Source organism: Centroberyx gerrardi, chromosome 22 (assembly GCF_048128805.1).
Source record: "Centroberyx gerrardi isolate f3 chromosome 22, fCenGer3.hap1.cur.20231027, whole genome shotgun sequence".
NCBI classification, from domain to species: domain Eukaryota; kingdom Metazoa; phylum Chordata; class Actinopteri; order Beryciformes; family Berycidae; genus Centroberyx; species Centroberyx gerrardi.
In genome coordinates this window covers 522,537-547,868 of record NC_136018.1, presented here as the reverse complement: position 1 = coordinate 547,868, position 25,332 = coordinate 522,537, and the positions used below count along the sequence as shown (strand labels likewise).

General features: G+C 40.0%; 2 protein-coding genes across 2 annotated transcripts in view; one reads left to right on the top strand and one right to left on the bottom strand.

The window, feature by feature from the left end:
- The window catches only part of galnt11 (UDP-N-acetyl-alpha-D-galactosamine:polypeptide N-acetylgalactosaminyltransferase 11 (GalNAc-T11)), a 13,754-nt gene extending 12,001 nt beyond the window's left edge, over positions 1-1,753 (top strand). The window contains 5 exon segments of the mRNA XM_078291364.1: positions 676-714; positions 716-739; positions 741-815; positions 1,256-1,333; positions 1,335-1,753. Of these exon segments, the coding sequence (XP_078147490.1) occupies positions 676-714; positions 716-739; positions 741-815; positions 1,256-1,333; positions 1,335-1,388 (270 nt within the window). The 3' untranslated portion in view covers positions 1,389-1,753.
- A 4,481-nt stretch (positions 1,754-6,234) lies between these two features.
- Positions 6,235-25,332, bottom strand: part of LOC139927521 (histone-lysine N-methyltransferase 2C-like) — a 107,323-nt gene continuing 88,225 nt past the window's right edge. The window contains exons 68-83 of the mRNA XM_078291511.1: positions 23,001-23,177; positions 22,731-22,809; positions 22,040-22,224; positions 21,090-21,299; positions 20,792-20,925; positions 20,181-20,376; positions 19,728-19,937; positions 18,686-19,065; positions 18,264-18,376; positions 17,940-18,076; positions 16,984-17,111; positions 15,156-15,357; positions 14,863-14,979; positions 14,490-14,563; positions 14,226-14,334; positions 6,235-6,458 (exon numbers count right to left, since the gene is read on the bottom strand). Of these exons, the coding sequence (XP_078147637.1) occupies positions 6,366-6,458; positions 14,226-14,334; positions 14,490-14,563; positions 14,863-14,979; positions 15,156-15,357; positions 16,984-17,111; positions 17,940-18,076; positions 18,264-18,376; positions 18,686-19,065; positions 19,728-19,937; positions 20,181-20,376; positions 20,792-20,925; positions 21,090-21,299; positions 22,040-22,224; positions 22,731-22,809; positions 23,001-23,177 (2,544 nt within the window). The 3' untranslated portion in view covers positions 6,235-6,365. The remainder of the gene's footprint in view (positions 6,459-14,225; positions 14,335-14,489; positions 14,564-14,862; positions 14,980-15,155; positions 15,358-16,983; positions 17,112-17,939; positions 18,077-18,263; positions 18,377-18,685; positions 19,066-19,727; positions 19,938-20,180; positions 20,377-20,791; positions 20,926-21,089; positions 21,300-22,039; positions 22,225-22,730; positions 22,810-23,000; positions 23,178-25,332) is intronic.

The following is a 25,332-nucleotide window of genomic DNA, read 5'->3' as shown; positions in this document are numbered from 1 at the left end:
TGACTTTAACACGACTTAACACGACCTTAACACGAACCTTAACATGACTTAACACGACTTAACATGACTTAACATGACTTAACACGACTTAACATGACTTTAACACGACTTAACATGACTTTAACATGACTTTAACACGACTTTAACGTGACTTTAACACGACTTAACATGACTTTAACACGACTTAACATGACTTTAACATGACTTAACACGACTTAACATGACTTTAACACGACACTTAACATGACTTAACACGACTTAACACGACTTTAACATGACTTAACATAACTTAACATGACTTCAACACGACTTAACATGACTTTAACACGAGCTTAACATGACTTTAACATGACTTAACATGACTTTAACACGACTTAACATGACTTAACACGACTTAACATGACTTAACATGACTTCAACATGACTTAACATGACTTCAACATGACTTTAACACGACTTAACATGACTTAACATGACTTCAACATGACTTAAACATGGGTTTAATTTGACACCAGTTTTGTGTATTAGGATTTTAGTTGCCCTTTCCTCTGCTTTTCTTGTGAAATGTTTCATTAAATGAGATCAAAACGTAAGTCTGTGTGTGTCTGTGTCTGTGTGTGTGTGTGTGTGTGTGTGTGTGTCTGTGTGTGTGTGTGTCTGTGTGTGTGTGTGTAGGACTGGGCCTATGATGAGGAGGGTCAGCTGGTCCTGGCGGGGGCTGCTGTGTCTGGACGTGTCCGGAGGTCAGGACCTTTGACCCCCCCAGACTGATGAAGTGTCACGGCTCGGGGGGGTCGCAGCAGTGGAGCCTGGGGGTGAGACAGGAACACACACACACACACACACACACACACACACACACACACACACACACACACACACACAATACATGCACAGAAAGCAGGCGTCAGGCTGCCTCAGTGTCACTGTGTTCACTTGGGCTAATGGGACTGGGTTAATGAGACTAGAGGAGCTAGGACTAACTCATATTCTCTCTCTCTCCTCTCCCTCTCCCTCTCCTCTCTCTCCTCTCTCTCCTCTCCCTCTCTCTCTCTCTCTCTCTCTCTCCTCTCTCCCTCTCTCTCCCTCTCTCCCTCTCCCTCTCCCTCTCCCTCTCTCTCTCCCTCTCTCTCCCTCTCCCTCTCCTCTCCCTCTCCCTCTCCCTCTCTCTCCCTCTCCCTCTCCCTCTCTCCTCTCTCCCTCTCTCTCTCTCTCTTCTCTCTCTCTCCTCTCTCTCTCTCTCTCTCTCTCTCAGAAGTCTAACCGGCTCTACCAGGTCTCGGTCGGCCAGTGCCTCTCCGTCCTCCAGCCAATCGGGCCCAAGGGTTACGTTTGCCATGGCGATATGTGACGCCTCGCAGGCGCAGCAGTGGCAGCTGGAGGGCTGATGACATCACACAGCCGCCTGGCCGTTGGTGGAGCGGACGGACGGACCCGACTGCCTTTCAGAAGGAAGGAAGGAAAGGAAGAGTTTCCTCCGGCGGTTCGACGTCTGAAAACTGAAAACTTTTTCTTTAGGAGACAATCATGTTTTATCCTATGAAGGAAGGAAAGAAGAAAGGAAGTGACTGAACTGACTGGAAATCATCCTGATTTACCCCCCCCCCCCTTCCTCCTCCTCCTCCTCTCTTACAGATTTTAATCTTTTGCTTCACTGTGTCTGTTTGGGTTTTTAAATCATGTTTTCTTGTTGAGCCTCGTCTTCTGGAAAAGTCCTTTAACTGAACGGTCTGAATTCCAGGCTTTAAAAGTATTAGAAAACTTCCTTTAGCTGTTCAGTCAGAGGTCGGCGGGTTTCTGCAGCTTTGGGTTTTTGAAATTTTATTCCAGGAGGAATGAAGGTCTTGAAAAGTCTGAAATTTGGCTTTCTGAAACCTGCAGACAGTCAGTCAGATTTTCAGTGTTTTCTGAAGTGTGTTGTAACACATTACAGCAGATTATAGCAGAATTCCCGCTGGTCATGGAAATGGTCCTGAAATATCATGGAGTATCCTGGAATTTAGATGGTTTTCCAGACTGGGAATATCAGGTCAGTTTCCAGAAAACAGCAGAGTGTTTTCATCACATCAAACCAGACGGAAGAACATGGGAAACGCTGCGTCTTGGTCCTGAAAAGTCCTGGAAAGTCCTGGAAAAGTTCTGGAAAGTCCTGTCGTCCGGTGGGAACGCTGCTGCGGGTCTCCGGTCGCTCTGACTCGTGTCTTCTGACCGTGTCGACACGCATTCAACATTTTACACAGAAGGAATTATAAGCACAAGCGTCTTTTGAGTGTTTTTGTCAGTTGACATGAAAACGGTTCTCCGACTCCTAAACCTTCACAGCAACCGGTGATTGTCATGAAACGTCCCTTTAAATGAGTTAAGACCAGAGGTGGGGACTTGAGTCACATGACTGGGACTCGAGTCACATGATCTTGACTTGAGTCACATGACTAGGACTCACATGACCTGGACTCGAGTCACATGACCTGTCCTCCAGTCACATGTCTTGGACTCGAGTCACATGCCTTGGTTTTCACATGACTTGGACTCGAGTCACATGCCTTGGTTTCACATGACTTGGACTCGAGTCACATGCCTTGGTTTTCACATGACTTGGACTCGAGTCACATGCCTTGGTTTCACATGACTTGGACTCGAGTCACATGACTTGAACTTGAGTCACAGTTTTAATTGCTTGAGACTTGACTTGGGTTCTGGTGACTTGGGGCTTGACTTTGACTTGTACTTTTATGACTTGAAAAGGTTTCTAAACTTTTGACAAAAAAGTCGTTCTCTAGTCTTGAAGCACAAGTCTCAAGTCAAGGCCCAAGTCTAAATGTAGATTACCAAGTCCAAACAAATAAAGAGTCCAGTATCAATTTAATATTGAGTCAATTGTATGCTCTTATTTTCACGTGACTTGGACTCGAGTCTCAGTTTTAATTGCTTGAGACTTGACTTGCTGCATGAAGAGAAGACTTGAGACTTGAGACTTGACTTGGGTTCTGGTGACTTGACTTGACTTGGGTTCTGGTGACTTGACTTGACTTGGGTTCTGGTGACTTGACTTGACTTGGGTTCTGGTGTGACTTGGGACTTGACTCTGACTTGTACTTTGATGACTTGAAAAGGTTTCTAAAGTCTTGACTTGAGATCTTGTGTTTGTGTAAATGACTCAGATTGAAAGTGATGAGATTTGTTCCAGCGGACGACTGAATTTAAATTCTGTTTTCTGAATTTGTATGGAATGATTGAATTTATTGAAGTTGAAACTGATTATAGAAATCAAACTCATGATGCTCTTACCAAGTTTTTATCCTATTAAAACCATATTGCATTGAAAAGTCCTAGATATTTAGTTTTCTTTAAGATATTAAATTGATACTGGACTCCTTGATTTGTTCTGACTTGACTTGCTGTTCTACATTTAGACTTGAGGACTTGACCTTAATGACTTGGACTTGAGACTGACTTGGGACTCGAGTGAAGTTGACTTGGTCAAACCTCTGGTTAAAACTGTCATAAATAAACTGTTATTGGAATAATCGCTGCATAATATAAAAGTTTTTACATTAACCAGCGATTATGACTTCACAGAGGATGTAACATATTTAACTGATGTCATAATGTTGACTATTATTTAACATATCGTATCATTTTGTTAGTCGCTTGGTCTTGTAATTCGTCATCGGTGTGATGATGTCATGATTCTGTTAGTCGCCATGTGATATGAGGAGCCGTCTGGTGACCTTTGACCCTGACGCTCGGGACTGGGACGGAGCTGCAGACTTTTTATCAGTTTTAAAGCTGCTCTGCGTTTCATTTTAACATCAATAAATCATCATCACATTTAGAGATATTAGTGTAATTTACGGTACGGGGGGGCAAGAAGCAATGGGGCTGATGGGAAATGTAGTGTCAGTAGTGTAGTGTGGAGAAACACTACAACTAACAATACTACTGGAGTGAGACAGAGGAGACCAATCAGCTGTTCACAGGAATTAGACCAAAGCAGGAATATTAATCTGATGATGAAATACTGATGGATAAAATGAAAACTGAGCAACTTTAATAAAAATAATGAAACATTTCTGAGAGTTTTAATCATATTATTTTTTGGAAAATAATATTTGTTTGGTTTGTTTGTTGTTTTGTTTTGAGGCTCAGACTGGTTTCACTTCCTGTCTGCACCACGTGATTTTTATTTGAACGCTCAATCAGAATTTGCCGGGACAACAAGCCACTCCCCCTGAGACGGAAGTCACTTCACGTCGTTTTGTTTGCTGGGAAAAAGGCAGCGCTGAGCTTCTTCCTGCTGGACTTCCCTGTTTGTGTGTTTGTTTTGGGACTCCCACTTCCTGCCTCAGCGCCGCGTCAGCAGAACAAACTGAATGTTGAAATAAACTTTATGAACAAAACAAACTTGTCATGTTTTTCTTTTTTTTTCCCCCACTTTAGAACAGGAAGCAGCGGTTTGTTTCCATCCAGTTCAGCTCTGACGTGTTTATTTTATTCATAACAAATTAATTTTAGTACAAATTTGTTTTTTCCATGTCAGTCAGACTGATCATGTGACCTTTTAACTTGTGAGAGAGAGAGGACACACAGAGAGAGAGGACCGGTTGAGAGAGTAATTTCTTACAGCGGGCTCTTCTAATCTCTCTCTGTCTCTGGAAAGATTTAAAATATTTGCATTTCCTTTCTAAATGAAGTCAAATCAAGCCAATAAAAACCGTAAAACAAATTCAGTTTTCACCTTCAAGATGAAAACTGAATAAAAAATAAATTTGTTCAAATGTACAAAGTTCTGAAATCCAACTTTTTTTTTAGCCCGTCTTTCCTGTGTGAGAGAGAGAGAGAGAGGAGAGAGAGAGAGAGAGAGAGAGAAGAGAGAAGAGAGAGAGAGGAGAGAGAGAGAGAGAGAGAGAGAGAGAGAGAGAGAGAGAGAGAGAGAGAGAGAGATTCAGTCTCTGTTTTATGTTATTAAATTATCTGAATAAATCAAACTGAATCAAACTGATACTAATAAAGTATAAAAACAGTGTGTGGTGTGTTTCTAAACAGGAAAAAAAAAAAATTTGAATGAAAACCAGACGCTTCAAGATGTAAAATATTTTTATTTTTTGTAAATGATCCTAAATCAGATTCCACAATTTTTTTTCAAAAAACAACAAAAAAACAAAAGAGAAACATCATCAGTTCACACTCTGAATACTCCAAACAAAAAACAAAAGAACAAGCTTCATGTCTCCGACAGTCTCTTCTAACTGTACAGATGAGAAATGTACAAGACTAAAGAAGAAGAGTCCGACGCTTCATTATGTACAAGACTAAAGAAGAAGAGTGATGCTTCAGTATGTACAGAGCCGCTTTATGTGCACAAAACTAAAAAAAAACAAAAAACAGCGAACGTTCAGAACGGCGGCAGAGCGAAAAAAAAAACGCGACAGGATTCAGCGGGAAAACAAAATAAGAAAAGGCCGCAGTGAAGCCCGTCCAATCACAACGCTCCGCTTCCTGAAGACAGGAAGTCGGAGTCGGAACAGAAAAGTGAATTTGATTTTTTTCCTCTCTTTTTCTCTCGGCACAACAAAAATACTTTCTGCTTTGTTCCACATTCTGTACAGTTTGAAGCTTTAAACAGACGAAGAAGATGATGATCTTGGTCGAGGATTTTCTAAACGTTTCTATAGTACAGATATTTACACGCCGCGATTCCAGCCCCCGAACGCACCGTCGATTTAGAAAATAGCTTCATTCGGTAATAAATACAAAAAAAAAATCTCTTATTTTACAGAAAATTAACAAAAAAAAGGGAAGAAAGCCGACACGCTGACTCATGGAATCAAGTATTTTTCATGGGAATTTTTCTCCAGGATTTTTTTTTTTTTTTTTTTTTTTTTAGTGCAAGTTAATAAATCTTTTCCCTTTCAGGAACTAGAACATTCTGTTATTCAGTGGCGTGTTGACGGTCATACATGTTCATTTACAAACAATATACACACAGAGAGGACCAGCCTCGCTTTGACCCCACCCCCCCACCTGTCAATCACCAGCTGAGATTTAGCCCCGCCTCCCAATATCGCTATCCAGTTCATTTCTGTCCCCGCCCACTCTCGTTTTAACCCCACCCACTCTGGTTTAAACCCCGCCCCTCCCCAGTAAATAAACTTTATTATTGACAGACACCCTGCCCCCCCCCACACGATTATCATTATTATCAATATTCTAATGATCAGTTTTATTATTATCATCATCAATATTCAATCTCCTCCAGTCTCCTGTGGCACAGCGGGCGATCGACATCCAGCTCAGCACCAAGAAGAAGAAAGAGAGCTGCCAGTGTGTGCGTGTGTGTGTGTGTGTGTGTGTGTGTGTGTGTCTCAATTCATCCATTTGCGGCAGTTGAGCGCTCCACAGTGACACGGGATTTTATGTTGATCGTCCTCCAGGTCAAACTTATAGTCATAAGACAGCTGAGAGAGAGAGAGAGAGAGAGAGAGAGAGAGAGAGAGACATTAGCAACACTGTAATACAATTAATGTTTACTTGACTGGTTGCAGGCAAGTTTACGTTTACTAAATTAACAAGTTTACTAGTTTAACAAGTTTACTAAATTAACAAGTTTACTAGTTTAACCAGTTTACTAAATTAACAAGTTTACTAGTTTAACCAGTTTACTAAATTAACAAGTTTACTAGTTTAACCAGTTTACTAAATTAACAAGTTTACTAGTTTAACAAGTTTACTAAATTAACAAGTTTACTAGTTTAACCAGTTTACTAAATTAACAAGTTTACTAGTTTAACAAGTTTACTAAATTAACAAGTTTACTAGTTTAACAAGTTTACTAAATTAACAAGTTTACTAGTTTAACCAGTTTACTAGTTTAACCAGTTTACTCATTTACCAAGTTTACTAAATTAACAAGTTTACTAAATTAACAAGTTTACTAGTTTAACAAGTTTACTAGTTTACCAAGTTTACTAAATTAACAAGTTTACTAGTTTACCAAGTTTACTCATTTACCAAGTTTACTAAATTAACAAGTTTACTAAATTAACAAGTTCACTAGTTTAACAAGTTTACTCATTTACCAAGTTTACTAAATTAACAAGTTTACTAGTTTAACAAGTTTACTCATTTACCAAGTTTACTAAATTAACAAGTTTACTAGTTTAACAAGTTTACTAGTTTAACAAGTTTACTCATTTACCAAGTTTACTAAATTAACAAGTTTACTAGTTTAACAAGTTTACTAGTTTAACAAGTTTACTAAATTAACAAGTTTACTAGTTTAACAAGTTTACTAGTTTAACAAGTTTACTCGTTTAACAAGTTTACTAAATTAACAAGTTTACTAGTTTAACAAGTTTACTAAATTAACAAGTTTACTAGTTTAACAAGTTTACTCATTTACCAAGTTTACTAGTTTAACAAGTTTACTAGTTTAACAAGTTTACTCATTTACCAAGTTTACTAAATTAACAAGTTTACTAGTTTAACAAGTTTACTAGTTTAACAAGTTTACTAAATTAACAAGTTTACTAGTTTAACAAGTTTACTCATTTACCAAGTTTACTAAATTAACAAGTTTACTAGTTTAACCAGTTTACTAGTTTAACAAGTTTACTCATTTACCAAGTTTACTAGTTTAACAAGTTTACTAAATTAACAAGTTTACTAGTTTAACAAGTTTACTCATTTACCAAGTTTACTAAATTAACAAGTTTACTAGTTTAACAAGTTTACTAGTTTAACAAGTTTACTCATTTACCAAGTTTACTAGTTTAACAAGTTTACTAGTTTAACAAGTTTACTCATTTACCAAGTTTACTAAATTAACAAGTTTACTAGTTTAACAAGTTTACTCATTTACCAAGTTTACTAAATTAACAAGTTTACTAGTTTAACAAGTTTACTCATTTACCAAGTTTACTAAATTAACAAGTTTACTAGTTTAACAAGTTTACTAGTTTAACAAGTTTACTCATTTACCAAGTTTACTAAATTAACAAGTTTACTAGTTTAACAAGTTTACTCATTTACCAAGTTTACTAAATTAACAAGTTTACTAGTTTAACAAGTTTACTAGTTTAACAAGTTTACTAAATTAACAAGTTTACTAGTTTAACAAGTTTACTCATTTACCAAGTTTACTAAATTAACAAGTTTACTAGTTTAACCAGTTTACTCATTTACCAAGTTTACTAAATTAACAAGTTTACTAGTTTAACAAGTTTACTAGTTTAACAAGTTTACTCATTTACCAAGTTTACTAAATTAACAAGTTTACTAGTTTAACAAGTTTACTAAATTAACAAGTTTACTAGTTTAACAAGTTTACTCATTTACCAAGTTTACTAAATTAACAAGTTTACTAGTTTAACAAGTTTACTAGTTTAACAAGTTTACTCATTTACCAAGTTTACTAAATTAACAAGTTTACTAGTTTAACAAGTTTACTCATTTACCAAGTTTACTAAATTAACAAGTTTACTAGTTTAACAAGTTTACTAGTTTAACAAGTTTACTAAATTAACAAGTTTACTAGTTTAACAAGTTTACTCATTTACCAAGTTTACTAAATTAACAAGTTTACTAGTTTAACAAGTTTACTAGTTTAACAAGTTTACTCATTTACCAAGTTTACTAAATTAACAAGTTTACTAGTTTAACACGTTTACTAGTTTAACAAGTTTACTAAATTAACAAGTTTACTAGTTTAACAAGTTTACTAGTTTAACAAGTTTACTAAATTAACAAGTTTACTAGTTTAACAAGTTTACTCATTTACCAAGTTTACTAAATTAACAAGTTTACTAGTTTAACAAGTTTACTAGTTTAACAAGTTTACTAAATTAACAAGTTTACTAAATTAACAAGTTCACTAGTTTAACAAGTTTACTCATTTACCAAGTTTACTAAATTAACAAGTTTACTAGTTTAACAAGTTTACTAGTTTAACAAGTTTACTAGTTTAACAAGTTTACTCATTTACCAAGTTTACTAAATTAACAAGTTTACTAGTTTAACAAGTTTACTAGTTTAACAAGTTTACTCATTTACCAAGTTTACTAAATTAACAAGTTTACTAGTTTAACAAGTTTACTAGTTTAACAAGTTTACTAAATTAACAAGTTTACTAGTTTAACAAGTTTACTCATTTACCAAGTTTACTAAATTAACAAGTTTACTAGTTTAACCAGTTTACTCATTTACCAAGTTTACTAAATTAACAAGTTTACTAGTTTAACAAGTTTACTAGTTTAACAAGTTTACTCATTTACCAAGTTTACTAAATTAACAAGTTTACTAAATTAACAAGTTTACTAGTTCAACAAGTTTACTCATTTACCAAGTTTACTAAATTAACAAGTTTACTAGTTTAACAAGTTTACTAGTTTAACAAGTTTACTAGTTTAACAAGTTTACTCATTTACCAAGTTTACTAGTTTAACAAGTTTACTAGTTTAACAAGTTTACTCATTTACCAAGTTTACTAAATTAACAAGTTTACTAGTTTAACAAGTTTACTCATTTACCAAGTTTACTAAATTAACAAGTTTACTAGTTTAACAAGTTTACTAGTTTAACAAGTTTACTAGTTTAACAAGTTTACTCATTTACCAAGTTTACTAGTTTAACAAGTTTACTAGTTTAACAAGTTTACTCATTTACCAAGTTTACTAAATTAACAAGTTTACTAGTTTAACAAGTTTACTCATTTACCAAGTTTACTAAATTAACAAGTTTACTAGTTTAACAAGTTTACTCATTTACCAAGTTTACTAAATTAACAAGTTTACTAGTTTAACAAGTTAACTCATTTACCAAGTTTACTAAATTAACAAGTTTACTAGTTTAACAAGTTTACTCATTTACCAAGTTTACTAAATTAACAAGTTTACTAGTTTAACAAGTTTACTAGTTTAACAAGTTTACTAAATTAACAAGTTTACTAGTTTAACAAGTTTACTCATTTACCAAGTTTACTAAATTAACAAGTTTACTAGTTTAACCAGTTTACTCATTTACCAAGTTTACTAAATTAACAAGTTTACTAGTTTAACAAGTTTACTAGTTTAACAAGTTTACTCATTTACCAAGTTTACTAAATTAACAAGTTTACTAGTTTAACAAGTTTACTAGTTTAACAAGTTTACTCATTTACCAAGTTTACTAAATTAACAAGTTTACTAGTTTAACAAGTTTACTAGTTTAACAAGTTTACTAAATTAACAAGTTTACTAGTTTAACAAGTTTACTCATTTACCAAGTTTACTAAATTAACAAGTTTACTAGTTTAACAAGTTTACTAGTTTAACAAGTTTACTAAATTAACAAGTTTACTAGTTTAACAAGTTTACTCATTTACCAAGTTTACTAAATTAACAAGTTTACTAGTTTAACAAGTTTACTAGTTTAACAAGTTTACTCATTTACCAAGTTTACTAAATTAACAAGTTTACTAGTTTAACACGTTTACTAGTTTAACAAGTTTACTAAATTAACAAGTTTACTAGTTTAACAAGTTTACTAGTTTAACAAGTTTACTAAATTAACAAGTTTACTAGTTTAACAAGTTTACTCATTTACCAAGTTTACTAAATTAACAAGTTTACTAGTTTAACAAGTTTACTAGTTTAACAAGTTTACTAAATTAACAAGTTTACTAGTTTAACAAGTTTACTAGTTTAACAAGTTTACTAGTTTAACAAGTTTACTAAATTAACAAGTTTACTAGTTTAACAAGTTTACTCATTTACCAAGTTTACTAAATTAACAAGTTTACTAGTTTAACAAGTTTACTAGTTTAACAAGTTTACTAAATTAACAAGTTTACTAGTTTTACAAGTTTACTAAATTAACAAGTTTACTAGTTTAACAAGTTTACTCATTTACCAAGTTTACTAAATTAACAAGTTTACTAGTTTAACAAGTTTACTAAATTAACAAGTTTACTAAATTAACAAGTTTACTAGTTTAACAAGTTTACTCATTTACCAAGTTTACTAAATTAACAAGTTTACTAAATTAACAAGTTTACTAGTTTAACAAGTTTACTCATTTACCAAGTTTACTAAATTAACAAGTTTACTAAATTAACAAGTTTACTAGTTTAACAAGTTTACTCATTTACCAAGTTTACTAAATTAACAAGTTTACTAAATTAACAAGTTTACTAGTTTAACAAGTTTACTCATTTACCAAGTTTACTAAATTAACAAGTTTACTCATTTACCAAGTTTACTAAATTAACAAGTTTACTCATTTACCAAGTTTACTAAATTAACAAGTTTACTAAATTAACAAGTGTACTAAATTGACAAGTTTACTAAATTAACAAGTTTACTAGTTTAACAAGTTTACTCATTTACCAAGTTTACTAAATTAGCAAGTTTACTAGTTTAACAAGTTTACTAAATTAACAAGTTTACTAGTTTAACAAGTTTACTCATTTACCAAGTTTACTAAATTAACAAGTTTACTAAATTAACAAGTTTACTCATTTACCAAGTTTACTAAATTAACAAGTTTACTAAATTGACAAGTTTACTAAATTAACAAGTTTACTAGTTTAACAAGTTTACTCATTTACCAAGTTTACTAAATTAACAAGTTTACTAAATTAACAAGTTTACTAGTTTAACAAGTTTACTCATTTACCAAGTTTACTAAATTAACAAGTTTACTAAATTAACAAGTTTACTAGTTTAACAAGTTTACTCATTTACCAAGTTTACTAAATTAACAAGTTTACTAAATTAACAAGTTTACTCATTTACCAAGTTTACTAAATTAACAAGTTTACTAAATTAACAAGTTTACTCATTTACCAAGTTTACTAAATTAACAAGTTTACTAAATTGACAAGTTTACTAAATTAACAAGTTTACTAGTTTAACAAGTTTACTCATTTACCAAGTTTACTAAATTAACAAGTTTACTAAATTAACAAGTTTACTAGTTTAACAAGTTTACTAAATTAACAAGTTTACTAGTTTAACAAGTTTACTCATTTACCAAGTTTACTAAATTAACAAGTTTACTAAATTAACAAGTTTACTCATTTACCAAGTTTACTAAATTAACAAGTTTACTAAATTAACAAGTTTACTAGTTTAACAAGTTTACTAAATTAACAAGTTTACTAAATTAACAAGTTTACTAGTTTAACAAGTTTACTCATTTACCAAGTTTACTAAATTAACAAGTTTACTAAATTAACAAGTTTACTAGTTTAACAAGTTTACTCATTTACCAAGTTTACTAAATTAACAAGTTTACTAAATTAACAAGTTTACTCATTTACCAAGTTTACTAAATTAACAAGTTTACTAGTTTAACAAGTTTACTCATTTACCAAGTTTACTAAATTAACAAGTTTACTAAATTAACAAGTTTACTCATTTACCAAGTTTACTAAATTAACAAGTTTACTAGTTTAACAAGTTTACTCATTTACCAAGTTTACTAAATTAACAAGTTTACTAAATTGACAAGTTTACTAAATTAACAAGTTTACTCATTTACCAAGTTTACTAAATTAACAAGTTAACTAAATTGACAAGTTTACTAAATTAACAAGTTTACTAGTTTAACAAGTTTACTCATTTACCAAGTTTACTAAATTAACAAGTTTACTAAATTGACAAGTTTACTAAATTAACAAGTTTACTAGTTTAATCAGTTTACTAGTTTAATCTGTTTACTAGTTTAACGAGTTTACTTGCTCGCTTCATTCCACCATTATGAATCTGCATGTGATTCATATGGGCCGGTCAGCCTGTCCACCGGCAGATATTTCAGACAGATGCTGTCCAGCTAGCCTGACTGCACGGAGGATGTGGGAGAGGAACAGGATGACAGCGAGCTAGATTTAGAGATTTCATCAGTCCTTAAAAAACTGAACGGCATCGATGAATTAAAACAGGAACGATCAGCTGATTAAAAGCCGGGAAGTGAGCGGCGCCATGATTGTTGTTGTTCCGAGGCGTTTCTGCTTTGGTTGTTGTTGTTGTCAGTTATCAAAATCTTTGACCGACCACAGCAGCAATCGTTTGGGCTGAGAAACTGTGTCGGTGAATCAGCAGCTGCGTTTACATGGAGTCTTTTATTCCACTAGTAATCAGAATAGTAGCACAGTCAGAATAAAAATGTTTCATGTAACTTCCTCAATCAGAACAAACCGGCCCGTTCTCTCTGTTTGAGTGGTATAAACCTTTCATAATAAAATGTTGTCATGTAAACGTTCATCCTGATCTCTGGTTGGAACATCTGAACTCTTTCTGCTCACGATCACGATCTGACATCTGTAAGTGGTGTTGACTTATTTCCGGGAGGATTTGAACGGCTGTGCTCGTTACGACCCCCGGGGCGCTCGGGGTGACGCAGCCCGTTTTTATATCAAGTGCTGACTCCGCCCACCTGGGCCGGTTTCGGCGTACGCCAGTGACAAATACAAGCGAACCCAATCATTGTGTGCAAAACAAAACAAAAGGTCTTTTTCTGACACTTTTGGAGTGGTATGTTCTGATAAAACTGTCGCTTCATCAGAAAGAACAGTAAGGCCGTGTGTCCACAGACCTGTGAAGGAACTTCTGTCATTAATTCCAATGGAAAACAAGCGCCGAGCACTGTGAGCGCTGGACCTGTTCTGGACCTGTTCTGGACCTGTTCTGGACCTGTTCTGGACCTGTTCTGGATCTGTTCTCCAGTTGAAACTAGTTCAACTTTTCTGAAGCGCACCGCTCGTCAATGTCACTTCAGAGTTCTACCAACCAATGAGGATGAAGCAGGGGCGGGACCAAGTGCCGGCATCCTGATGTTTAATAGCGAATGTTAGCTAGGCTAACGTTTAGCAGGGGCCTAAAGCTCCAGACTCAGCTCCATGATTCAGAAACGTAAACCGTGTCAGAGAGCTGGATTCATTATTTTCCACACAACAGGAACTTTTATTCTGATTCCAGACTGGAGCAGGAAAACTCTCCATGTGATCCTTTTATTCTGCGTCATATAAACACTTCAATCAGAATGAAATAATACGACTCATGTAACCGCAGCTAGTGATGGATAGGCTCGACTGATTGGTTGGTTATTGATCACCTACCTCCTCTCCTCTCTGGATGACTGACTGACTGATTGATTGACCGATTGGTCGGTTATTGATCACCTACCTCCTCTCCTCTCTGGACGACTGATTGATTGATTGACTGATTGGTCGGTTATTGATCACCTACCTCCTCTCCTCTCTGGATGCGTCTGCAGGAGCTGATGATGATCTTGTTCTCCTTCTCCACCGTCACCACCTCCGTCAGGCAGTTCGGAGCGCAGGAGTGGTTGATGTACCTGTCAATCAAACCACATCATTCACTTTACTGATTTACTTTACTGACTGATTTACTTTACTTTAACCAACAAACTCAAGATCATGTTTCTCATCTGGGATAAAAACAGCAGTCTAACCAGTTTAAACCAGTCTAACCAGTTTAAACCAGTCTCACCTGGCAGGTCCTCCAGTGATGGTGGCGTCGATCACGTAGTCATTGTCGATACGGAACATGTACACTCCACGGTTCTACACACACACACCATTAATTACATGAATTTTTCAGTTAGCGTTCAGTAAAAACAAATTCTCCACCTAAAATTCACTTTTACCCTGCATGTAAACAAAAGACAAAAACTGAAAACCTTCACTTTAGTTTTACAAGTCGACAAGACAGCGTTACTTCAGTTTGTCTCATTTTAGTTTTATTTACAATGTTTTTAACAGCTAACTGTCTCAGTTTACAATAACAAGCTTGGTGTTTTCATCTGGATCTGGATATTATGTGTGTGTGTGTGTTTGTGTGTGTGTGTGTGTGTGTGTGTTACCTGGGCTTCGTACAGCCTCTCCTTGCGATTGGCCACTTCGCTCCTGATGATGGTGCCGATGTACTCAATGACCATGGTGCATTTCTCGATGTCTCTGGCTGCATACAGACCCAGACCCTGCACACACACACACACACACGCACACACACACACACACACACACACACAGGTTATTGACCTTCAACTTCAAGCAGCAGATGTGTTTTCATTCTGCAACAACGATCAGATCTGAGTTTTGAGTTGAAAGCGTATGTGTGTGTTGTGTGAGGTATGTGTGTGTGTGTGTGTGTGACCTGGATGCGGGAGCGGGCCAGGTACACGTTGCTCTTCCACTCGGCCTTCATGCGTCGGTACTGAGACGACTTGGAGTGTCGTCCCTGCTGAGCGCCGGCCATCGACTCGCCCGGCGACAGGGCGAGGACGCCGGGAACGAGGCCCACGATCGGTCCGACCGCACCCTGACACCGCGGGGCGATGCTGGTCAGCAGGTAGTTCCTGTGTGTGTGGGGGAGACCCGGTGAGACACGGTCAGTTACAAGAGATTATAAGTAAAACTTTATTTGTGTAGCGTCACAAAGTGCTTCACAAGTTAAAAACATTAAAAAGATACAGTGACGATATAGTCAACAACACACATTAGAAAAGGCCTGTCTGTATAAACTGGTTTGAGTTGCTGCTTCAAACTCTCCACAGTATTGGCAGATCTGATGTCAGGAGGAAGCCGAGGAGCGACAGTGAAAGCAGGATCGCCCTTCGTCTCGAGTCTGGACCCAGGAATCACCAGCAGCCCCTGGTCCAGGACCCGAGGGACCGACCGGGCAGGTGCGGGGACAGTCAGTGATGCGGGCCGGAGCCGGGGCGTGCCATGCCTTGTACGTTATCAGCAGGATTTTGAAATCAATCCTAAATTTAATAGGTAGCCAGTGGAGGGAGGCCAGGTATGATATGAGCCTGAGCAGACCGGATCTGCTGAGAAGTCCGGCAGCGGCGTTCTGGACTAACTGAAGTCGGTCAAGAGCAGACTTGTTAAGGCCTGTGAAAAACGCATTACTATAATCCAAATGCATGAATAATCATTTCAAGTTGCGGCTGAGGCACAAACCGCCTTAATTTAGCAAAGTTCCTCAGCTGGTAGAAACAAGACCTGGTCCACAAGGGGCCAACACACTGCTGAACCTCAGGTGCTATATTGGAAATCGGTTGCCATCCAGTCCAAACAATCCTGTAAAACAGTTATCTGATCCAACTGATCTGGTTTGAAGGAGAGGTACAGCTGGGTGACGTCTGCATAACAATGGTAAGAAATACACAAAATGACTGAATAAGTCTGTCAAGTAAAAACACTTCCTGTTTTGTGCCGTAAAGCGATCCAGCAGATTTCCCTCCAAATGCACCAGGTGGAGAAACACTGCAGAGTAGAGGCTGTTTACTGTCATTATGCTAATGTCTCTAAGTTAATGTAATGATGATTTATTCATGTTAAAATGATAAACAGAGAAACTTTAACACAGAAGAGCATGATGTAGTGTAGAATAATATAGTGTAGCATACTATAGTATTAATATAGTATTATTATAGTATAGAGTTATCTTCATTTCATGTAGTATTGTATAGAATATACTATATGGTACAAAGTATAGCATAGTATAATTTTATAAAATATGGTATGTAGTGTAGTATAATAGATACTGTAGAACAGTATTAGTGAAATATAGTAAATAATGTAGAATATATTACACTGCTTTGTTGAAAACTCAATTCTGATTGGACAAAGAAGCTGCTTCACATCTAAATCACTTCAGTCCAGAAATCCCATTTAGTTGATTTCTAATCAGTGACTTCATGTTGGAATAAAGCCTGGAGCTCAGCCGGCAGAGTGAGAACCATAAAGACTCAGTCCTAATGTCAGCGATACGGCTTTGAATCCGACCCGTTCTCTCTCTCTCTCCCTCTCTCTCTCTCTCCCTCTCTCTCTCTCTCTCTCTCTCTCTGTGTCTCTCTCTCCCTCTCCCTCTCTCTCTCTCTCTGTAATGAAGCAGACATTCTCTCTCTCAAGTCAGTTTGACAGAGTGTTCGGTGTGATGCTGAATGTGTTCAGCCGGTGAGCAGGAGGAGCTTCACCTCTTGGTCTGGCAGGCTTTGGGCTCGGAGCGAGCCGAGCCGGACGGGTTGAAGGCCAGCGGCCACTCCATCAGAGGATTCCTGCCAAACCGGAAGGTGTAGCGCTCACAAGACTCCACACCTGGTAACTACAGAGAGAGAGAGAGAGAGAGAGAGAGAGAGACAGAGAGAGAGGGAGAGACACACAGAGAGGGAGAGAGAAAGTAGTGATTCATTTTGTGAAGCAAGCACATGTTTTAATGTCAGAGGTTTTACAGTTTAATGTCCAACCAGCAGCCTGTCTCCATAGAGGAACATGTAGAACTGTGTGTTAGTTAATAAAGTGTAAATCTGTAGAACTGTGTGTTAGTTAATAAAGTGTAAATCTGTAGAACTGTGTGTTAGTTAATAAAGTGTAAATCTGTAGAACTGTGTGTTAGTTAATAAAGTGTAAATCTGTATCAAGCAGCTAGAAGCAGAGAGCAGCTGAGTCAGCTTGTTGTGGTGTGGCTGTAGATCCATTCAGTAACGTTCTCAGTAAAAGTGAATAGTGTGATAAGGTGGATTTGGTTACTGTGACACAGTAAACTGTCTTGTCTTTAGCCCTAGTCTCTACTCCAAAACACTCTGAGTTGTAGCTTGAGAAGAGTCAGCTCAGTTAACCTGAACAAACTCTGACCAAGGTTTATTTCTTTTCCCCAATGAGGATTTTGTGGGAGATTGTCCTTGTCTTCATACTGTGACTGTGATTAAGGCTACACAAATAAACTTGACTTTGTTAAAGAGTAATTCAGGTGTTGTGTTCATCACTACATAGCACTAAATACAGTTTACAACTCAAAAAAGCTGACCAGATACTATGGTTAGCTAGCTAACAAGCTGACATTATCTAAACACCAAATCACTCAGATGGACCGGTGTGTGTGTGTGTGTGTGTGTGTGTGTGTGTGTGTGTGTGTGTGTGTGTGTGTACGTACAGACTCGATGATCCTGGTAACAGCAGAGGTTGTCAGACCGAACAGATCTTCTCCTTTTAGGTAAACTGGGAAGAGTTTCAGAATCCCACTGGAGGTTCGCAACGCTGATACTGGTTCCAGTATCTGATCCCATACAGCTGGAGGGGGGGGGGGGGGTAGAGTTAGTCTCGACCTTCACCTGGACTCCTGTTTTCAACATCCAGTCGGCTAATAAAATGGACTAAACAGTCAGGTTCCTGTTTTGTAAATAATGTGTCAAACGTGAAAGAAGAAGAGGAGCATGTTGGGTCAGGCATCAGGGGTCAGGGGTCAGAGGTCAGGTACCTTTAGGCGAGGGTCCGGTCAGTATGAGGTCGTCGTGGCCCTTCTCCACCACCTTCACTCTGAACGCAGGCCGGCCCTCCTGCTCCTCTATGGAGCACATGTACTTACAGCGGCTGCAGGAGGAGGAGAAGAAGAATACTGTCTAAATATTCTATAAATATCTGTTTCCCTTCACCTCCCTCCATCATCACAGGAACAGTCTGGACAGACTGCAGTCAGGGTGCTGTGACCTCTGACCTGAAGCGTCTACTGTCAGAGAAATGACTACCGAGTTATAGAAGCAAAGCATTATGGGAGGTGGAGTTCTGTTGTCTTTCTTTGTCTCTCTCTCTCTCTCTCTCTGTCTTACTCTCCCTCTGTCTCACTCTCTCTCTTTCTTTGTCTCTCTCTGACTGTCTGTCTCCGTCTCTCTCTGGGCGTACCGGTTGCTATGGCGCATGCTCCAGTAGATGCGGTTGGCATGGTAACCGACGGGGAAGATGGCGGCCTGGTTGTGGAAGGCGTCCATCTGGTGTGGGAGGAGCCTGCCGACGGTGCGGAACAGCAGGCCGCCAACCCTGAAGGTGTGCTGCCGCTCGCCGCGCTGCACCACGCCGGCGATCTGCCGCGCCTCGTCCCGCTGCACGAACACCCGCCGGAACACCGAGAAGCAGCGCAGCTCCGAGTCGTACGGGTCGCAGGACGGCGCCGCCAGGTCAGGGGGCGGAGCCGAGGAGGGGGACGGGGAGGGGGAGGGGGAGGGCGAGGCGGAGCCGGCAGCGACCGTCCTGGGCTTGTGGAGGTGACACAGCATCGTCTTATCCTGAGGAGAAAACACAGGTTCACCTTAACCTGGGTGTGTGTGTGTGTGTGTGTGTGTGTGCAGCCTGGAAGGTGTGTGTCTTTACATGTGAATGTCTGAGTGTGTGTAACCTCCTTTGAAGAATGTGTGAGAGTATATACTACTAGTGTATGCATTTATATGCATGTGTGTGTGTTTATATATCTGTGTGTATTTTACCAGAAAGAAGGAGCAGTTGGCCTGTAAAGCGATTCAATAACTTTGCAAATAAAATTGAAAATAACTTTTCTCCCTTTTACCATTTTTCACAACTTCTCCAGACCTGGAAATACTATTTTACAATTCCATGACTTTTCCAGGTTTTCCAGGAGTGTGTGAACCCCGTGTTTACAGCACGCTGCGGGGTGTTTACCTTAAAGAAGGTGCAGCGGTGTTTACCTTAAAGAAGGTGCAGCGGGCTGCGGGGTGTTTACCTTAAAGAAGGTGCAGCGGGCTGCGGGGTGTTTACCTTAAAGAAGGTGCAGCGGGCTGCGGGGTGTTTACCTTAAAGAAGGTGCAGCGGGCTGCGGGGTGTTTACCTTAAAGAAGGTGCAGCGGGCTGCGGGGTGTTTACCTTAAAGAAGGTGCAGCGGGCTGCGGGGTGTTTACCTTAAAGAAGGTGCAGCGGGCTGTGGGGTGTTTACCTTAAAGAAGGTGCAGCGGGCCTGCAGGGCGCAGGTGAAGTGGTAGGTGTTGGTGCAGCGCAGGCGGTTGCAGCCGCTCGTAGCTCCGGTCTGCTGGCAGTGAGCGCAGCGTAGCGTCAAACCTCGACGCAACGCCAACTCAACATTGATGAGAGCGCCGGCCTGAGTCTCATATACCTCACTGGACCACAGAGCACAGTTCAGATGGACCTGAGAGAGAGACAGGCAGAGAGAGAGAGACAGGCAGAGAGAACAATAATGTTAATCTCACTTGAATCAACTCTTCTTCTCTTGATGTGAGTGTTTTGTTATTATTACTACTATTGTTACAAATATTAAATCAGTGACATCTGTGACTGGTCCAACTCCAGCTGTGGAGAGTAGAATAGTAGAGTGGAGCCCAATAGAGCCCAGTAGAGCCCAGTAGAGCCCAGTAGAGCCCAGCAGACTCACCCACAGGTCCAGGTCCAGGTTCAGCAGCCTGGCTGGTCCGTCCGTCTGTCCGTCTCCCTGCTGGTGACAGAAGCAGCATCTCCGTTGGTCCTTGGGTAGCGGCTCTGGACGAAGACACGCCCCCAGCTTCTTCAACAGCACGTCCACTTCCTCCTCCGTCGGCATGGAAACCGCCTCGTTGGAAACGCTCGGCCCCCTGGGTAAGGAGGGAGAGTGAGCTCAGACAGACATGCAGATACATGCTAACAGGCCAGCGCAACCTGGTCAGTGTGATACTAACCTGGTCCAGTAATGCTAACCTGGTCAATGTGATGCTAACAGGCTAACATAGGCTAACCTGGTCCGTGTGATGCTAACCTGGTCATGTGATGCTAACCTGGTCAGTGTGATGCTAACCTGGTCCAGTAATGCTAACCTGGTCAGTGTGATGCTAACCTGGTCCAGTAATGCTAACCTGGTCAGTGTGATGCTAACCTGGTCCAGTAATGCTAACCTGGTCAGTGTGATGCTAACCTGGTCCAGTAATGCTAACCTGGTCAGTGTGATGCTAACCTGGTCCAGTAATGCTAACCTGGTCAGTGTGATGCTAACCTGGTCAGAGTAGTGCTAACCTGGTCAGTGTGATGCTAACGCTCCAGCGCCTCCAGCGGGAACTCTTCATCCTCTTCCCGTGGCGAGATGAGGATGATGAAGAGTCCTCTCCTCCTGGGACCGCGCGGGGGCGGGGCTTCAGCTTCACCGTCACCTGTCAATCCACCAGTCAGCCAATCAATAAAGCAACCTATCACTAAATCAATGAATGATTCTCTAAACATCTGCTGTTAGTCAACTGATTTATTCTAATCAATCAACCAGGTAATCAGCCAATCACTCCTCTATGACCCCCCCGCCCCCCCCAAACACACACACCTTGAGGCAGTCTGTCCTGGGCTTGGTCTCCATGGCGATGGCGGAGGCGGGAGGGAAGGCGAGGGGCGGGGAGGAGGAGGGGGGCGGGGCCGGGGAGGGCGGGGTCTGTGGCAGGCAGTGGACGGCGATGGACGACATGTTGTTGGTGTACTGATGCTGCTGCTGCAACCTGCTGAGAGACGAACTGACCTCTGCTGCCTCACCCACAGGCTGGGGGGGGGGGGGGGGGGAGAGATAGAGAGAGAGAGAGGGGGAGAGATAAGGAGGGGGGGAGATAAGGGGGGGGGGTACATTTATATTAAATAATGAGCTTATTGGAGGTCCTCAGATCCAAACTTTATGCCACCTTCACCTCATGTTGGATTTATCATGAATACAAGCTGCTGACTGGGAAAATGGTTCACTTCGCCTCCTAGTGGCGATTAACAGAAGGACGTGGGAATTTCTGTTGTTAGATCTCACACTCTGCGTCACAAACTGCTGAAGTCTGTCAACTCAGGTGGCAAAATTATTGGTTATGTTCGTTAAGTAGTTTGTTTATGGTTGACTTTAAATTCATAAACAAATAATTTTGGATGTGGGTTTTCCAACGAGTAAAACACATGAACGTTTCCCAGTTGTAACAACATCATCCTGTTCTTTTGCTTCTTCTGATGTGAACAACTGATTGATCCATCTGATTGATTTAGTGTTTAGATAATGTCAGCTTGTTAGCTAGCTAACCATAGTATCTGGTCAGCTAACATCACTGTCTTGTTGTTAACACATCTGATTAGCACACTAGCTAACGTAGCTAGTAGCAGCTAGCGTTAGCATGTTCACATTAACATCAGTGTGTTTGCTGGCTAGTTAGCTAGCTGCTTGGAACTGAATTTCTCTCTCTCTCTCTCTCTCTCTCTCTCTCTCTGTCTCTCTCTCTGTCTCTCTCTCTCTCTCTCTCTCTCTCTCACCTTGCAGTAGAGAACAGAGCAGTTGTTGCTGCAGAACAGCAGTCTGTCTGTCTGTCTGGACTGTCCTTCCTGTTTCAGGTCCTTGATGATGCGGACTGTGTTTCCCAGCGGCAGCTTGCAGTAGCTGCAGCACTGTGGCCGGGCAGCAGCAGGGCCGCCATGCTGGAGGGAGTCCATCCTCACACCTGGACACACAATACACACAATACAGAGCTGTCAGTCACCAGGAGGAGGAGAGAGAGAGGAACGATGCAGGAGAGGAGAGATGAGAAAGGAGAGAGAGGGAAGGATACAGGAGCAAAACAGAGAAAAAAAAGGTGAAGAAAATGGCAAAAGAATATAGAAAATAAAAGATGGAGAGAAACAAGTACAAAAAAAACAAGTAGGAAGAAAAAACGAAGAGAGAGAGAGACAAGAGAGCGAGAGAGACAAGGAACAGAAAACTAAAAGACAGAAGGGAAGATAAAGAGGAAAACAGAGTAACGACAAAAATATAGAGAACAAACACAGAGTGAGACCAAGAGAGACAGACAGAGAGAGAGAGAGAGAGCAAGACAGGCTGAGAGAGAGAGAGAGAGAGAGAGAGAGAGAGAGAGAGAGAGAAAGAGACAGAGAGAGAGAGAGCAAGACAGGCTGAGAGAGAGAGAGAGAGAGAGAGAGACAGACAGACAGGTAGGTAGCTGGTACAGACCGGTGGCTCCAGGAGGTTTGTTGTGCCTGCTGACTGTCTGAGGAGGCAGAGAGCCTGGCTGTCTGCTGCAGTCTGAACCCTGCACACACACACACACACACACACACACACACACACACACACAGTCAATATCGGTGTTGGACACAGTTAAAGGAAATCATTTACAGTCCGATTCACTTTTGTTTTTTAAATATATCGTTTCATTGGGCAGTTCAGAGTGGAGCGAGCTGAAAGGGGCTGAAACATGATGTCACACGGCTCGGCTCCTACCTGAGGCAGCGGGACCCGGACTCCGGCCAGCAGGGCCAGCGAGCTGCGCTCCGGGCCGGAGGGGGCGGCGGGGGGGCAGAGGGGTCCGGGCCCGGCGGGGGGGCGGATCAGCTGGTAGCCGGTCGGCACGGGGACACGCAACAGCTCTGCAACCGCCGCCATCACTCCTGGAACGTTCTGGAAACACACAGCGCTGCCAGCATGAGACGACAGAACTACTGAACTACTGGACTACAGGACTACTGAACTACAGGACTACTGAACTACAGGACTACTGAACTACAGGACTACAGAACTACTGAACTACAGGACTACTGAACTACTGAACTACAGGACTACTGAACTACAGGACTACTGAACTACTGAACTACAGGACTACAGAACTACTGAACTACAGGACTACTGAACTACAGGACTACTGAACTACAGGACTACAGGACTACTGAACTACAGGACTACTGAACTACTGAACTACAGAACTACTGGACTACAGGACTACTGAACTACTGAACTACAGGACTACAGAACTACAGAACTACTGAACTACAGGACTACAGAACTACTGAACTACTGAACTACTGGACTACTGGACTACAGAACTACAGGACTACAGAACTACTGAACTACAGGACTACTGAACTACAGGACTACTGGACTACTGAACTACAGGACTACTGAACTACAGGACTACAGAACTACTGAACTACTGAACTACAGAACTACTGAACTACAGGACTACAGGACTACTGAACTACAGGACTACAGAACTACTGAACTACTGAACTACAGGACTACTGAACTACAGGACTACTGAACTACTGAACTACTGAACTACAGGACTACTGAACTACAGGACTACAGAACTACTGAACTACTGAACTACAGGACTACTGAACTACAGGACTACTGAACTACAGGACTACTGAACTACAGGACTACTGAACTACTGAACTACTGAACTACAGGACTACTGAACTACTGAACTACAGGACTACTGAACTACTGAACTACTGAACTACTGAACTACTGGACTACAGGACTACTGAACTACTGAACTACAGGACTACTGAACTACTGGACTACTGAACTACAGGACTACAGGACTACTGAACTACTGAACTACTGAAATACTGAACTACTGAACTACTGAACTACTGGACTACAGAACTACAGGACTACAGAACTACTGAACTACAGGACTACAGAACTACAGGACTACTGAACTACAGGACTACTGGACTACTGAACTACAGGACTACTGAACTACAGGACTACAGAACTACTGAACTACTGAACTACAGAACTACTGAACTACAGGACTACAGGACTACTGAACTACAGGACTACAGAACTACTGAACTACTGAACTACAGGACTACTGAACTACAGGACTACTGAACTACTGAACTACTGAACTACAGGACTACTGAACTACAGGACTACAGAACTACTGAACTACTGAACTACAGGACTACTGAACTACAGGACTACTGAACTACAGGACTACTGAACTACAGGACTACTGAACTACTGAACTACTGAACTACAGGACTACTGAACTACTGAACTACTGAACTACTGAACTACTGGACTACAGGACTACTGAACTACTGAACTACAGGACTACAGGACTACAGAACTACTGAACTACAGGACTACTGAACTACTGAACTACAGAACTACTGGACTACAGGACTACTGAACTACTGAACTACAGGACTACAGAACTACAGAACTACTGAACTACAGGACTACAGAACTACTGAACTACTGAACTACTGAACTACTGGACTACAGAACTACAGGACTACAGAACTACTGAACTACAGGACTACAGAACTACAGGACTACTGAACTACAGGACTACTGGACTACTGAACTACAGGACTACTGAACTACAGGACTACAGAACTACTGAACTACTGAACTACAGAACTACTGAACTACAGGACTACTGAACTACAGGACTACAGAACTACTGAACTACTGAACTACAGGACTACTGAACTACAGGACTACTGAACTACTGAACTACTGAACTACAGGACTACTGAACTACAGGACTACAGAACTACTGAACTACAGGACTACTGAACTACAGGACTACTGAACTACAGGACTACTGAACTACAGGACTACTGAACTACTGAACTACTGAACTACAGGACTACTGAACTACTGAACTACAGGACTACTGAACTACTGAACTACTGAACTACTGAACTACTGAACTACTGGACTACAGGACTACTGAACTACTGAACTACAGGACTACTGAACTACTGGACTACTGAACTACAGGACTACAGGACTACTGAACTACTGAACTACT